At 40.2% G+C, this 17881-nt stretch overlaps 1 protein-coding gene across 6 annotated transcripts in view; it reads right to left on the reverse strand.

The window, feature by feature from the left end:
* Window positions 1–17881, reverse strand: part of SH3KBP1 (SH3 domain containing kinase binding protein 1) — a 229201-nt gene that overhangs the window by 197894 nt on the left and 13426 nt on the right. For 4 of the 6 annotated variants that reach the window (XM_054063899.1, XM_054063948.1, XM_054063877.1 and 1 more), the window contains exon 2: window positions 1894–2051. The exons of 1 other annotated variant lie outside the window; for it this stretch is intronic. In XM_054063899.1, coding sequence (XP_053919874.1) covers window positions 1894–2051 — 158 coding nt within the window. The remainder of the gene's footprint in view (window positions 1–1893; window positions 2052–17881) is intronic. One more of the 6 variants, XM_054063893.1, reaches the window with a different exon arrangement.

Below are 17881 nucleotides of genomic sequence, written 5' to 3' on the forward strand. Positions count from 1 at the left end.
AAATTTTCCATAACTGAAAGAGAAAGTTTACAATTACTTATAATCTTAGCGGACAGAACGATTACTCTTAACAAGCTTTCTAGTGGGACTGCTGTTATGTTTGACTATAGCTCTCCAGATACAAGGAGCTTTACACAAGAAAAACTGAAGAAAAATAAAGGCTTTCCCTTCAGATATTCACAAACTAACTATACTTCTAGGAAGTTTGTATCTTCCACTCCACGTTATCTAATTTAGAATGGGAATGCTCAGCTATGAAAAATGGATTTGACTTTGCATTCAAGCTGAGAATGAGGAAGAATTTCATGTGTTTTTTACTTCTTCAGAAAACAGCCCAGGATACTGATTTAAAAAAAAGGGAGAGAGGGGTTCGAAGAGCAGGTAGTGCTATTTTATGGGAATACAAAATCCAAAATATTTATTGTTGTTCCCTGTTGAGAAAAACCTATGTTTTTTTCAATTATATGACAGGACACAACAGTTTGAAGCCATTTTGGAAACAAGAGGCCTTAAAAATGAAGTACTAAGGGGGAGAACTTGCAAACCTTCATACTTAGACTATGATATTTTCATGATGGAAATTCATAGGCCACGTTTATTTAAGGCCCTAAATCCCATACCTCCTAAAACAAGCAGCAGATTCCAAATATCAGCCAGGAGAAAGCTTAGAGGAAGTCTGCTTTTGTCCCATAGAACTTCACAGTTCATCAGAGTTCAGGCAGAAAAATATTATCAATACACAACTGAGTCCCGAAACAGTTTCTTCCCCCTACTCCAAAGTGCGGATTATCAAGAGGTTAACAAGAAACAGGGTGTGCGTTTTCCTCCTCCACTTTCTTTCATCTCCTTGCAGCTGTTACTTCCTCTTAATCATTGCCCCTGACAGACACAGAGCTGTTGTTTCTTCTTGGCAATGTTTGTCCCCACAGGACCACCTGAGACTCGATAAGTTCATCACTGAGCAACTTCCTCAAATTATTTCAACATACGCAGTGTTACTGAGGCAAAATGAAATAACTTCATTATGTTCATATATTTAAACACACAACAGGCTCACACAGTTAGGAAAAGAAAAAGAGGAAGGAAAAAAAGATAACCTTGGAAAGGGTAAAGTCCCAAAGATCCTCTGAAGTTGCAGTAATAGATTAATATCAAATCTATTTATGTGATTTATTGTAGTTCTTGCTCTCTTTTCCATAGTGGACAGCCAAGTGTATGGAAGTTTATAGGAACTAAAAGCATAGGTCTGCAATGACAAATCGAGGAGGCCTGGAGATACTAACAGCTAGTCTCATATGTGCAGACAGGCACGCAAACACAGATGCCCAGTAAAAAGGCTATATACTTCTAAAAATTTGAATAACTTTCCCAAAATCAGTATTACTGCAAGTTATTTGGTACATTACATGAAATACAAGTAATTTTTTTTTTTTTTAAGTTTTTATAGGCAACTGTTCAGAAGAAATCCACTTTACTTATTCTCAACTAACTTAGCCAGGAATAAGGATTCACAGAAAGCTTCTATAAAACCTAAGAAAGCATTCTGGAGAAAAAACAGCAGTTACAGAGAAGATAAAATATTGCAAATGCCACGACATATAAGTCGTTCTAGAATAAGCACTTCCTTTCCAGACCACATGGTCAAACACAATCACTGAATGGCAGAGAAATGTAGAGGTAGCTACGTTTATTTTCAGAATACCAAAACTACATTGTCTTTGCAAAGAAAGTAATCTTTTCTTTATAATATATCCTCAATAGAACATTGTATTGCAATATATCAAGGTTTTGGATATATTAAATATTACCATACAGAGGCTGCTATCTAGCCTAAACAGCACAGTACACAGAACGTATACACACAACACAAGAACAGTTCCACTTTGTACTCACTCTTACAAAGTTGTCAGGGAACAAACCTCTTCTGCCTTTGAGCTGTCCTTCCCACCAGCCTCCATCATCTTTCTTGATATTGGTGATTATGTCACCTACAGTGATCGTCAGCTCATCATCATGTTGAGCTTTGTAGTCAAACTCCACTATCGCCTCCACTAAAAGAGAAACACACATATTCATAATTATTGAAGTTTCCATGCCTTTGAAAGGAATAAGGAAACACCAATCCTATTAGGTATTCTCAGTGTAAGTAATATACTTAGCTCAACCATGAGAGCACATCAAACAGGCAAGGTGTAATAGTAACATAACTGCTACAAGAAAGGTGAAAGGGAAAAAACCACAGGAATGCCCATCATGGTTAAGGCAACAAATAGCACACATTTTTCTTTACTGTTTAAAAGAAATTAATTTGTGATGCTTTAGCAATATCTACTCTGGCAGCGTTACAAAGTTTATTTTTATTTCTTGGACAGCATTTTAGCTTTTGTTCATGGGATTTCTAAAGCATTTTATTTCTTGAAATGTTCTCAAATGCAGAAACCCCCCAAGCCCCCGTACTTACTTTGCAAAATAAATAGTCTTTTGGTTAATAATGATGTAAGAACAATTTTTTGCACCATGCTGAGTTTCACTGGGGTTTATACAGAAATGTAGAGCTTTGCTGCATGAACATTATCCCTTCCATCAAAGGGAGAAAAAATTACTTTCACTTGTGATTATGCATCAGAGAATCTGAAGATTATGTACTTCTACAGCTCTGAACATCTGCTATTAAATAGTGATGTGTTATAAGCTTGCTACCATTATATGGCGTGTCTTCATCTTTTCCTGGGAGGATTCCAAATCCCTTGAACACATACATACAACAATATCTCTGTAGACAATTAAGGAAGTCAACGATAGAAAAACTCCTGTGAAGAATCAAAAATAATAGACCTGAGGTATTTAAATATGGAAGCCATAGTTACGTTTAGGAGTTTGTCAAATGTCTACTAGGAGGAATCAGATTGGCAAAGTCAAGAACAGTCATTTGTAAAGCCTCATTCCTGTTTTCTTCAGTGGAAAAAACATGCCTCAGGTTGTTCCACCAAGCATTTAGCACTTCAACCATCGAAACAGCAAAATGAGAAGTAGTAAGAGACATCTGCTTTCTGCACAAATGACTCTGCTATGTAAACCCTGCAAGATGTGGCCAGCAAATAGGCAATACAGCTCACAAAGCAAAGCTAACCATTACACTACAGATCGTAAAAAGGCTGTGCCTCAACAACATAAGCTCTGAGGACTAAATTGAATTAACCTGACAGGAAAGCAGAGTTATTCCTTTCCACCCCCAAAATGTCACAGACACAATGCTGAACATCTCCCTCCCTCCCTCAGAGCCTGCAAGTCATAGCTAAAAGAGTGTTCTGACTTTCAGGTGCACCCCAGGCACAAGGCTGTGGCTGACAATATTCATCTATTGCTTCTTCTGTGAAGCCCAGAAACATAAAACCAGTTCCCAAGAGGCACGCTAAACTACATAATGAACAGCAAAAGAGAAAGAGTGGCACCACAGATTACAAGCTGTCATACAAACAGAACTTGGAAAAATTTACCACTGAAAAATCAGAGCCTTTTAGGCCAGGAGGGACCTCAGGACCCTAGCTGAGCTTCCTGTTCAAAGCAGAACCAGCTCTGAGGTCAAAACGGGTTGCTCAGGGCTTTGTCCATGAGTGTTTCGAAAACCTCCAAGAACAAAGGTAGGGCACACAGGGCAACTTGCTTCACTGCTTTGCTGGAAGAAAAATGTTATTTCTATCATCCATTGGAACCTTTCTCGTTTCAATTTATATCCATTGGTCTTGTCCTAACGTGCACTGCTGTGAAGAGCCTGACTCCATCTTCTGGATAATCTCCTTGTAGTTATTTAAAGGCTGCTGTTAGGACCTCTCATTTTCTCTTCTGCAAGCTAGACAGTCAGTGTTCCTCTAGCCTCAGGTCCCCCCACTCTTCAGCACATCAAACGTTCCACCAACTTCGTGTCAAACACAAACTTCAGGAGAGTGCACTCCGCTGCCCTCTCCAGTAATTGATAAATATGTTAAACAGAACAGGTCCCATGGCAGTCCCAGGTGGTACTCCATTTATTATTACCTTGCAAGTAGAGTACAACCCTCAAACACCAAACAAATCACACAACATTTAGGGTTGGAAAGCACCTCTGTAGACCAAACCGCCTTATTCAAAGCAGACATAGCTAAAGCGCAGGTTGCTCAGGGCCTCATGTAGCCAAGTTTGGAATATCTCAAAAGACGGAAATTACAGGATTCAATCACTCGTAAGGTTGAAAAGGTTCTTCTTATTTCTAAAATTATTTTCTTGTATTTCAATTCAGGCCCATCGCCTATTATCCTTTTACTCTTTACCACTAAGAGGAGTCTCGCCCCTCAGCACTTTTTTTACTCCACCAGAGCACACACTCAGACACACCAATGGCATCACCCTGAGCCTTCTCTTCTCCAGGCTAAACAGTCCCATCTCTCTCACAGTCTCCTCCGATGTCAAACGCTACAATCCCCCAGACATTTTCACAGCCCTTTGCTGGACTCTCCATCTCTCTCTTGTACTGGAGAACCCAGAACCGTACACAACAAATCAGATGTGTCTCAACAGAAAGGACAAGAGAAGAAGGATCACCTCTCTCCTCCTTCCTCCTGCAAATCTCCTCTGCCTCAGTGCAGCTCAGGAAGCCAGGAGCTGCCTTTGCCACAAACACACATTGTTGCCACATTGTCTAGTTCACGTCCATTCTGATTCCCGGAGCCCTTCTCAACAAAGCTGTTTTCTAGCCACTCAGACCCAGCCTGTACTGGAGCCTGGAGTTATTCCTCTCCAGAGGCAGGACCTGGCAATTCCCTTTGTTCATGAGGATCCTGTCAGACCATTTCTCCAGCCTGTTGGGACCTCTCTGAATGGCAGCACAACCCTCTGCTGGGTCAAAACACTCTTCCTAGTTTTGCATCATCTGCAAACTTGTCAAGAGGGCACTCTCTCCTATCATCCAGCTCCTTCCTGAAGATGTTATCCACTACCTCAGCACACCGCCAGTGCTCAGCCTGCTGATCACAACCCTTCCACTCTGGAGCTTCAGTCCACCTCCCTGTCCATTTACCTAGTCTGCACTTCATCAGTTTGTCAGTGAGGATGATACGGAAGACAGTGCCAAAAGCTTTGCTGAAGTCAGTGTAAAAAACATTCACTGCCCTTCCCGCCTCTACCGAGTCAGTGATGTCACCACAGAAAACTGACTGAGTGGTCAGACGTGACTCCGCCTTTGTAAATCCATGCTGACTACTCCCAACCAGCTACTTGCCCTTCATATACCTAGAAATGGTTTCCAGAATTACTTGTACCACCATCTTCCAAGGGGTCAACATGAAGCTGACCAGCCTGTAGGTCTCAGCAAAAAGGAAGTTTCTTACTCTTCCTGGAATTTGCTTTCTTCCAGTCTTAAGGAACCTCTTCCAGTCATGATGAACTTGCAAAGACTATTAAGAGTGGCCTCCCAATATGAGTTATGACCCTCACCACACGCCCCTCTAGGGCCATCACAGATGTGCAGCTTGTTTAAACATTCACCAACTTGATTCTCCTTCACTGAGGGTAGGTCTACCTAGCCCTGGACTTTCCCACTGGTTTCAGGGGCCTAGGATAACTGAAGACAATTATTACTATTAAAGACTGAGGTGAGTAAGGCATCAAGTACCTCTGTGACATGGCCCTCATTCCCATTCAGTAATAGTCCCACACTTTTCCAGTCTTTCCTGTTGCTGCTCATGTACATATAAACCTTTCTTCTTGTCTTTCACATCTGTACTTGTTTCAGCTTGGGATAGAGTTAATTTGTTTCATAGTAGCTTGCGTGGTGCTATGTTCTGGATTTGTGACCAAAATAGTGTTGATAACACCCAGATGTTTCCACTATTGCTGAAAGGTGCTTACACTGCCTCAAGGCCTTCTGTTTTCCAGCCTGCTCCAACAGTGAGCAGGCTGGGTACGCACAAGAAGCAGGTAGGGGACACAGCTGACCTCAACTGACCAAAGGAATACTCCATACCACAGAACATCATGCTCAGCATATAAAGCTGGGGAAAAGGAGGAAGGGGGTACATTAGGAGACATGGCATCCGCCTTCCCAAGTCACCATTAAATTTGAGGAAGCCCTGCTTTCCTGGAGATGACTAAACAACTGCCTGCCGATGGAGAGGAGAGAATTAATTCCTTATTTTGCTTTGCTTGCACAAGCAGCATTTGCTTTACCTATTAAACTGCCTTTATCGCAACTCATGGGTTTTCTTGCTTTTATCCTTTTGCTTCCTCATTCCTCTGTGGGAGAGTAAGCAAGTAGCTGTGTGGCGCTGAGTTGCACACAAAGGTTAACCCACAACACCACCCCTGACCACATGCAACTCCAGGTGGGCTTTGGCTTTCTTAACCCCATCCCCGCACACAGACATTCTCTCTACCTTCCTTTCAGACCAATTCTCCCTACTTCCACCTCCTGTACTCTTTCTCTTTAGCTTTGACTTTTGTTAGGATCAACTTGTTCATCCATGAAAGCATCCTACCATCTTTGCTTGTTTTCCTGCTTGTCAGGATGGACCACCAGTGAGCTTGGAGGAGGTGATCCCTGAGAACCAACCAGCTCAACTGGATCACTCTCTTCTCCACAGCTGTTTCCAGTGGGATTCTTCCAAGTAGATCCGTGAACAGGCACAAATACTCCCTCTTCAAGTCCAAAGTTGCAATTGTGTTTTCTGCTTTTTCTCCTCTTTTTCTCTAGATCCTGAACTTTACTATCTCATAGTCAGTGCACCCAAGACTGCTCTCTGCCAACAGATCCCCAAACAGTTCTTCCTTGTTTGCAAGTGTGAGATCCAGCAGTCAACACAGTCTAAAAGTCTCCTAGATTGCTCATACCCAGGGCACAAGCAAACTACTGTATCTGTCCAGTAGATAGCAGAGTGGCTGAAATCCTCCATGAGGGCCAGGTGCTGTCAACGTAATCCTTATAATCCTTATTTTAGCTGTCAGAAGAAGGCCTCATCAACTGCTTCTTCCTGGTTAGGTAGTTTGTAGAGAAACTCACCACATCATCATCTACATCACCACAAACTCTCAGGTGGTTCACTATCTGTCCCAGAGATGAGGTCCATGTATTTCAGCTGCTCTGCCGCATTCCTTGCATTCCTAGCCTGTCCTTCCCGAAGAAACTGAATCCATCTCTGGCAGCAATCCAATAATGTCAGCTATCTCATCATATCTTCATGATCCCAAGGAACTCTAGCTCTGCAACTGCATGCAGACATGTAATTACTCTTCTTTGAACCCCACGCCATATGCATGAGAGCACAGACATTTCAGAGAGGCAACAGCCATGCCGATTTCTCAGAAACAGTACAAGAGTTTTCCCTGTAATTCTGAAAGACACTTCCTTGTTAATACAGATATGCTTGGAAGGGCCTCCTTCAGGCCTGTGCTGTTGATTACAAGGTTCTTACTGTTCGCATCACCCCATACATTTTGTTTGCCAGTCTGGTCCCTTGCCTCCTCGCAAGATAGCTGGCCATTGTCTCATCATCCCCTATCATTACTGTTTTAAAGCTTTCCTCATCTGGTTGGCCAGCCTGTTAGCGAAGATGCTTTTGCCCGACTTTGTCAGGTGGATCCTATCTCTTCCAAGCAATCCTGAAAAAGGGTCCCATGATGATAAAACAAGCTCTGCCGCTGACACCAGCTGTGCAAACAAGTGCTACATGAAGGATCTGTCCACTGCTCCTCATACTCTTCCCTCTCACTGAAGAGATCAATTAGAAAACACCCACGCTCCATGCCCTTGACTGTCACCCCAGAGCCATATAGTCACAATTGATACTTTCCAGATCACACCTGGAAATATTATTGATGCCTACATGGAAGAGCAACAGGAGGTAGTAGTCTGAGGGCCAGACAAGCCTTGGCAGCCTTTCCACAACATTCCAGATCCAAGCCCCTGCCAAGCAACAAGCCTCCCTAGCTGACAGGCCAGATCAGCAGATGGAATTCTCCACACCCCACAACAGGGAATTTCCCTAATGCACTTGCCACTTTCTCCTGGTGCTCCCAGAGAGCTCAGATTTCGCCAGCTAAGGTGTTTGACTGGGTGGAGCACTCAGACCTCATCACCTACAAAAGCACTGAACATCTTCTGTAGTTGCAGATCTTAAGGCAGAGCAGTAGTCTTCTGGTGTCAAAAGTTATAAACGTCAACCTCCCCTTCCAAACTTGCCATTCTAGGAGTCTCCAATCCCACTCAAGAGCACAGACTCTTCCTGCCCTTCATTCAGGGAAGTTGGGGGTTTGGGCTCTGGAAGCTTCAGGGACTTGGAGAAGATTTGGAAAGCCCAACCCTTTAACCTCAATTATCCAACCAATTTTTAAACCCACCTAGTTGCCCCACAGCACAGCACTACTACTGCTGAGCCATTCCACACCACCTTTGATAGAGTTTCTGGACACCCTCTGTGCCAACTGCTACAGAAACTAGAAAATCTGTTGAACTTGAACTATCCATTCCAGTTAGAGAAAATACAAAAAAAAAAAAAAAAAACCAAAAAGGAGACATATTTCTTAAATATGAATTGAGGTTTCTGAAAATAGCACCAATACATACTTTGCCCCAGAGAAACCAGTAAAGTTGGTTTAATTGTATTTACACAAAAACTCTCCAAAGACTACTGGATCCAAACAGTGGCACCAAGATACACACACTACTTTAAGTCTCACACTGATGAAAATGTGTAACTCCACAGAACACAATAGCACTCAGGCTCAAAAAAGGCAAAATTCAGACTGTTTAGGAGGGTATTTCCAATTTAGTTGAGCCCCAGTAAAGATGCTTTGAGAGGAAGGCCCTGTATCCTCAATTTTGAAGAAGCCTACTAGGATGCACTTTGCAGTGTATAAGCTGTGAGTCCTGAGAGCTTTTTGTATGTGCCAAGTCATTTCTACTCCCTACTTCAGAAGCTTTCAAATCCTATTCTCATTCTGCTGTGGATGCAATTACATACTGCTTTGCTCCGAGTTGTCCCTAATCAACCAGGAGGTGGTTAGAGAACTGTAATGGGGAGATGGCAATGGAGCAGGGATTCGGGCTGGCTCAAACTACTAATTCTTCAAACACTCCTCAAAATTCAGACTGCAGCAAGAAACAATGAAAGAAGGAAACAACTCTCCCACTCTCTTAGAGTACTAAGTATTTGTTGCTGTGCTTGCAGTTTTAATCTAAGAAGATTGTGACATGATTGTTGACAGTTTCATCTTCTTATTAATTATGTTATCTCATACGAAAGGAGACCAAAATGCAGGACAGGGCTGTTAAGTTGACTCTACAGCTGCTTGGATAGGCTGGAGGCACTGGAGTCATCCTCTTGAAGTTTGTCTGCCTTGCACTAATTCATATACAAACAGCTGCAGCTGTTCAACCACTTTTGTTTTACTGGAAGTTTAATTAAACAAAAAACTCTTTACTATTACTGTGCAGGCTGTTCTCTGTCTATAAAAGTTTCCACTTATTGAAAAACACGTATAAATATTTTTAAAAGCTGTCTCCTCCCAGAGAAGTTGATTACTGTAACTTAAGTGTGTGTAAGTTGTCAGAAACATATGAGTCACCAAAAATGGACCACACAATCAAGATGTTTATAAACTCTTCAAAGGAAACTAAGAGCAGTTTGGAAAGAGGAGTAAGAGCACACCTAACAAATGTGCAAATTGTGACAAACTGATGGGAAGGTACTTCTGAGATCACTGAAAATTCTCATTTATCACACTACCAAAGCTTGCAGAGCATTTGAGAGCCTAGAAGTGCTTTATAATATATAGATCCGTGCAGTTGCAGTTTATAAACCAAGCTCAATTTCCTAAACCATGCCACCATCTCAAACTGTGTTTTGAAAAATTAATTCTTCTGGTCAAACTTCTGGTTTTTTTGAGTTGAAATTTTGTCTTCATGGAAGCTGGATTGATGCTGGAGACAACAACGATCCAGATATGCTAAATAAAAAGCAGATCTGAGTTTTGCTCCACATCTGTAAGTACAACATACCTCACTCCTGAAGTGCTGTGCTAGATTTCTCTTCAGGAACTGAACTAAAACAGTATCCCAGTTTGCACAACGATTTATGATGTGAGAAAACACTCCATGGACAGTGAGCTCACACTCATTTTATTTGTTAACCAACAAAGGCTTGTCGTAGGCCCAGCTCTGCCAAGGTAAACAGCTTGCTACATTAACAGCCAAAACCCACACCCCTTTTAAGCCAAAATCAAAATAAAACAGCAAAATTGGGGCAGACAGATATGGCTTCTCTTTTTGGTGCATTTTTCTTCAAAATATTGTACTCCATGATGCTTGAAGGTCAAACCTGCCCCAGTATGCAAACTATAGCTATTAGACTCTTTCTGTTGGAAGAAGGCATTTTTCATGTTAGAAATAAAATCCAACAACAAAAGCTATTCAAGTTATTTTGCTCTAAAAGGGGAATGTTCATTCCCATGCCAACACAATCGGCTATTCCTAGCCTTGTATCACCATCAATCCAAACTGTAACATAAAAACTCATGAAATAGAATCAAAGCTAGTTATTACCAACCTTGCTGGAGACTGGCACAGTACAACTCATTACTGCAATGTCAGGGACAAAGATTTTTTTAATTTAATGGTTTGGGTTTAAGATATAAAATCTGAATTGTTAATGCTGCAATTCAAGAACTGAAATGTAATTTCTCAGCTTAAAATAAGCATATCTGAAAAAAAAATCTATTGATTAAAAGTTTAACTATTCCTACCTCTCATTCCCCAAATGAGTCTTAAATATGCACATGAAATGATTTTGTTGATAATTACAAACATTTTTCCTATTGATTAGTTTGTTACTGTGCCACATTTTAAATGACAAGTAAAATCTACTTAGATCTACTTAAAATCTCTTAAGACTGACCTAGTCAAAACAAGCATTTCTTTCACTAATATTCAATGAAGTGTCTCAGTTTACACTATTTACCCTATTATATTTTCAATTATTGTACAGTGTCTTTCCAAGCAAGAAAATAATCAAGAAAAAAAACAAGAGATTTGCTACTGTGCAACAAGAACTACATTATTAAATCAGCTTCTGGTGACATCTGAAGTGTGTAGGCACAATGAAAATGTTATTAACGTCTTTGGCGCTATTCCACCCAAGTAACACCATCCATATGGCAACACCACCTTCTGCAGCAGCATGGTTTCACACACAAATGCAGACCTTAAAACTAGTGTATACAGTTAGACATGGCAGTCAAAGTCTTAAGAGCTTCTCTACCGTAAGTTTTACGTTTTCACTTTTGTTAGTCTCGGCACCATGTGAATGATAAACACACGTTACATTGGCTTACCCCCCTCAAAAAAAAAAAACAGAACTGAAACTAGACATATTACCTTCAAATGTTCTACATTAAAGCTTTACATTAAAGTTCAAATAACATTTCCTTAGAAGAGCGTGCAACAGAGCTTTTATCTTTTGCATAAATACAACTGTTCTGAAGTAACACAGACTAACAGCATGAATAGGTATCACACAGCAATCCCACTCTTCCGTCACACCTTGCATAAGCCTCTACAGCAAGGTCTCGGCAACTACAGTAGGCTTCATGTTCTCTACCACCTACAGTAAATTGCTCCACTATCAAAACCTGTTAACCTAGAAACTGAAATTGTTCGTGTTATACCACATTTCTCTTATAAAAGTTACAAAGATTCATTTGGTAGCGAATAATAGTTTATCAATATTTTCACTATAAGTGCATCTTATAACTGGTTAACAATCCATCCAGCAAATTCCACCTGCCTCAAAACTTTCTAGACAATGTCTTACTCCAAAAGTGCTGTTCTGTTTGAGAAACCTAGGTACAAGCTGGTGAATATACTAGGCTTCTAGTGCTTAAAAACACACTTTAAAAAAAAAATTACTCTTTTTCCTACAGAATAGGTTGCAATAAAACTCTTAGTAAGACATTAGGAGCCACTGGGAGGGGAAAAAATCAGTACCTTTAATTAAACCAAATGGCAAAACTCAGACTATGTTACATTCAATAGTACTAGCTTTGTAACCTAGATCTGGAGGGCCAGAAGGACTGAAGACCTACAAGGCCATCGTCTTCTGGACTCCAAGTACACTGAACAGCTGTCAAGATAATCACACGCGGGATGCTGCAATACAAATTTATTTGAGGAAGGAAGACAAAGACAGATTCATATAAGGTCTGGCAGAATTTATTACAGATGGCACAGCACCGATGAAAGGGTAATGTACTGAATGCCCATCACGGGCTCCAAAAGTCCTTCCTACTCAAAACCATCACAGATATTGCAGTCATCAGTTAGAATGTCACTGTGATGATTATAACTAAATGGTCGTTACCATCTGGGAAGAAAAGTTCGGATCAGATCTCTTCTACCAGGGAACAAAATAACCTGTAGTCTGTAAGGACTCAACTCTCTCAATGACGTTACGCTTCATCACTCTAGATTTAGGAGCCACTGAATAGCCCTTTGAGGCATCACTCTAACAAAACGGAAATGCCCGTTGCCACATGCTACCTCTGAAATGCACACAAACCCCAACTAAATAATAATAGAAAACCACCACTAGTTTTACAGTTCAAATGTAGATTGCAAATGGAGTTTTTAAGAAATTTCTTAACTTTGTAGCTCAGCTATGGCAGAAAAAAATTAACATAAACATTTTGTATCTGCTTGAAAGCAGTATCTTGATTGAAAGCACCAAAGAACCATCATTTTCTTGAAAAATCAAATCCAAATTTTGTTCATTTTTTAACATTTTTTCCTTTCCAACACTTATTATCAGGAATAATACTTTCTGCTAAAAGTATTTGCAAGGATTCAACTTCATGAAAAAGCTCAAGGGGGAGGAAAAATCAATCTCAGTTGGAAAACCAGTACTATTAAATCGTAAAGAGGTTAAATCCATGCTATGGGATAAACAGCAACTCCTTTGCTAAGACAAAAGATTACTCTTTACAGTATATTTTCCTATTTCCCCCTTTGAAAACCAGGGGGACAGAGCTGAAGGTCACAGTCCTAGAACAGTACCCACACTGAATCACTGCGTCAAAGAGCAGAGGGGGCCAACTGAATCAAACTGCACACGGACCTTTTTGTGTTACAGTCCCAGTGCCATCCCACAAGCCACAAATGCTCTTCACGCAGCCTGCACACTCATTGGAAGCACAGTAGGCAGCCATGGAGCACTTACGACAGATGGGTAGCATTGAAGACCCATTGTGTGCAATTCACACATACACAAACAGTGCTGTGCAGAGGACCACAACCAAAACCTAATTTAGAGGAGAGAATGAACACTTGGCCTAGGGCTGTCCTGATGTGACTCCTCTGGGCAGCAGCAGAGCCGAAGCCCCTCCATCTGACATAATGTCCAAGCTGTCCTCCAGGAGAAGAGGAGAGCTAGTTTTCTGTTTTCAAAGAGGGATTGGTATGCTTGGTTCCAGCTTTTAAAAACCCCCAGACACCAAGTTATTCTAGTGGAATTTATCCATCAGGACAAGAAATACTTTCTATTCCAACTAAGACGCTTGGTATGACCCCACTTCGTTGCAATACTCTCACTTTTACTCTCACTTTAGGTGAATAAAGAACAACAGTAAGTCAGTGTGTTTATATTTCTGTATATACCTGGGACGTTTCCATATAAAACAAGCATCTCACAGCAATTCTGTAGTAAACTACTTCAGGCAGGTACTAATAAATGTTATGAATTTGTTCAGCTTTTCTTAGGCCTATCACAGTAGTTGCCTCTCCCTGAATTTATTATGTCCCACTCATATCTCTGACACAAAGTTTTTAAACAATATGCCAAAGCACATCTGATCATCAGAGATGTTCACGCACATGCGACTACAGAGTGAGTAACGAAAGAAAGATCATTGAGGTAGTTCTGAATGGAGCAGTTAGATCTGTATTCACAAATGCTCCATTATATACCACTTCAGATCAAAAAATACATGTTATATTTTATTGGACCAAGTCTCCTTAACCCTTTTGAAAGAGCAAGATTGCATAGATAATCTTCGGTATTCATGGCTGGCAGTCTGCGAAGCGCTTGTATTCCACAAATTAATTCATCTTTTCTTGCAGGGGGAAGTGGTCCTTCTGCCTCAGACAACGAACTGCTAGAATCAGACTTGCTAATGAAAGAGATTAATTTTACTGTAATACACTGGTTATATCAACCAGAGTACCTCTCAACTACAGTAGATGCTCCCAGGAAACAGTGTTGACAAAAAATAAATCTTACTTTTGATTCACATTGTCATCAAATTCAGACAACATGCATTGCTTTAACTGGTAACTGGTAAGTTATACAGTGCTTCTAAGAGACAAAACAGTCTTGAGAGTTGGTTCACTTATTTTAACATTTTTCTTCTCCTCAGATACTAATGCACACAAGATGCCATCCAGAAGAAATGGAAGACAGACTCAGAGGGAAACATTTAACATCATCACCTTAACATGAGTTCCTGTCTCCTCTAATATCCATAAAAATAATTCAAAGTTCTGAAAAGTACAAAGGTTTATACACACTGCTGGGATACATAGAAAGAAGAGATGGATTGTAACTTAAGATAAGCAAACAAAGACAAATAATCCCCATTTGACAACCTTTATAGTAATAAAAACTTCTTAGTAATGCTACTCTTGCAGTTTCTAAATCACATTCTCAGACAATGGAGAAGCTAGGAAGGATATTAGTTACTCCTTTAAAACAAAAATAAGAAGGATTACTTACAAGCTAAATATAGCTAGAACTATACATAAAATTACCATCTGGCTAAATTCATGAGAATTGCTACCAAGTGAACGTACCAACATAAAAAGGAAGCAGAATAAAAAAGCTGATGTCATGAAAATAACTGGTGCTTAAGATTACTCAGAAGTACTACTCCAGTACAATTACCACGTGATTCTAGTCCCAAAGTTGCCTTGATAATATTTGTAGATGCTGATGGATACGCACCAAGTTGGAAGGTCAAAGAAATTCAAAAAACTGGAAAGCCAGGCAATAATTATCTTTTGGGTGATGTGACATAGCATCATTTAACTCCCCAGACCATGCAAAGAGGCTATGGTCAACAGTTTGTTCACCATCTTCATATCATGTACCACATAGCCTTTAAATGTTAAAACTTCAGAGCTTCTAGAAGAGTTACATTCACCTAGTCTCATTAAAATCAGATTAGAAGCATAGGTGTAGTTATGATTATGATCTCAAACAAGCTTGGAGGGTTTCACTACAGATGCCTAAGCTGTTACTATCACCACCCATCTTTGCCTAAAGAAGTAATCCTTTTGCACAGGAGGTGGATGGGGAGAATACAACATACTCCTCTGCATCTTAGCCACATTTGCTTGAAGATAAAGATGGGTTTGCATTAAGTAACCAAACTGCAAAGTGATGCACAGATACAGCCTGTCGTGGAATTCCTGCTCTTGGAAGTGGCAATTTCTGCAAGAGATGCTGGCAGCAACAGCTTGATTACAGCCAAAATCCTTGGACTGTGTAACAGCCCTTCACTGCATAATGCCAGCTGCACACAAATGTGATGTCTTAAAATAATTTCAAGGCTATGTTGTTTTACCTCAGTTTCATGGAATTCTATTATTTTTAAGACAGCAGTTGCAAAACATTTACCCCAGCAGCAGCTCTTGTGATTCAACCTGTCAAATGTTAAGACTACAAACCAGTGCCATATTTTAACTGATACATTATAAACTGTCATGAAGAGATGCGTCGTACAACAGTGAAAACCTGGACTTGACGTAAGAAAGAATTAATCACATTTCTTTTCCTTTTTCCATTTTCTAACACTCTTCTGCATAAATCCAAGCATTTCAATCTACAAAATTTCACATTCAGAGGAAGATCAGGCCCAGTATGAAACTCCTCAGCAGTTTAATAATTTATAAGCCAAATAAAAGAACATTTACTATCATGCTTCCACATACAAGACGCATTACAAGAGCTATGAAAGCTATGTGTGCACCGGGGCTTATAGCACTACGTACAAAAGCTCAGACCATTGGTAATGTGCATTTCACCACTACAGTCCAATACAAGATTTACATGCCAGCGTTGAACCATCTCCACTTGTCATACTGATCATACTGAAAACCAGCCAAAAACCACCTAAGGTGTTCAAAAAAAACCCTCTACCTTGCTCAATTATGCGAGCAACAACAGAAGGAAGGGTAGGAGTGTTTGAAGGAAGGACACATTTGATAAAAATAACACCTTTACCACCCACCAATATAGTATTTTTTCTTGATTAATAATGAAGTCTCATAAGACTGCTGCTCACAATCCCTAGCAACTTGCCTTTGTACATTAGGTTCCTTTATTCTCCTTCAAACTGTTGTAAGAGCAATAGTGCTATAAAATACGTTGTTTTGGAAACAGAAATTACTGCATATAAAGATTCACAAGTTCCAGACAACCTTTGGGCAAATAAACATAAATATCACATCGGATAACATGTGTTGACTCTGTGAATTAGAAAGCTTTCAAATTTCAATTTTAGAATTCAGGATGCATTTCTGGAAAAATAAGATTTAGATGGTATCTTTAATGCCTCTGTTTTCTCAGCTCAAATCAGTTTCTGCAGATAATTTCTTCTGGATGTCACAATAAATGGAATTCACAAACTAACATACATCTTTTGCTCTTATGAATAAAAATGTTTCCACATCACAGCCATTAGTTTCTCCGTTTTGCTTTCATGGTGCTTTTCAAAATCCCATAATTAGGGTTACTTAGGCCTGGGCAAGGAGGCACTTCCCTAACAGGTTTTTTGTTTAATTTTCATTTTCTTTTAGAGAAGTTCTCTGGATTTTGAACAAGGCAAAGCTTTTCAGAAAGCAAATGTTATGCTCTAAGTACAAGACAGCTCTTCTAACAGGTATCTGTAGTAGCAGGTTAAGAAACTCAAGAAGTGTCCTCCAGCTAAAGAAACATTCACGCTTACTTCCAAGAGATCTTCTTTAATGCTTACAACTAGAATAGACCTCCAAAAAGGAGATCCTACAGAGATTGTTCTTCTCCTCAGAAGAACAATCCTGCAAGCAAAAACTAATGTAAGCCAAATAAGTACATCTGAAAGCTTGTCACTGACTTTCATTGCAAGCGAGAACAGCTTGTGACCTGATGACAACGTTGCTCCAACAAGGAATTTGAGCCACTGTGTGCTAGTTGAATGCAAATGTTAAGTAGAGCTGCATGTGGAGCAAAAGCACAAACAATAGTCGGCATTTAGAGAGAAGAACCTATTGCTGCATTGAGGACGCAGGCAGAAAAGAGACAAAGCAGCAGGGTGAAGCTCTGTGGAACCCAAGTAAACATAAACAGAGGCAATGAACCCTATTGTCTCATAAGCAATCATTCTTCTGACAAACTCTTCATCCCATCCACCCCTGGTTACCAACACTGGTATTGTTTGCAACATAACAAACCAGATGGACAAGGAAGCAACAGATTCTACTCGAGACAACTAGAACCACCTTGGTTCTAGAAAACCTTTTTATAGCACCCAGGAAGCAGCGTGCAGGTTGAACCCATACAACCATGATAACTAGAGAGGACAGAGGTAATCCTGTCACTGAATTTTATCTACTTTGACCACTTCTTCCAAGGCTAAGCAGAAAGTTGCACTGCTCCCTCATCTAAGAAAAAGGTTCCTTTCGAAAAAATCTTCTAATGACATTCCCTGGTTTCCAATGGTCTAAGGAAATCGGAAACCAAAACAAACCTTACAAAAGATCTAGAGAGGCAAAAAGCATTTATTGTATTTAAGATCTCTGCCTTGTAAGGCTGCATTTACATCTGCT

This window comes from Cuculus canorus, chromosome 1, assembly GCF_017976375.1.
Source record: "Cuculus canorus isolate bCucCan1 chromosome 1, bCucCan1.pri, whole genome shotgun sequence".
Classification (NCBI taxonomy): domain Eukaryota; kingdom Metazoa; phylum Chordata; class Aves; order Cuculiformes; family Cuculidae; genus Cuculus; species Cuculus canorus.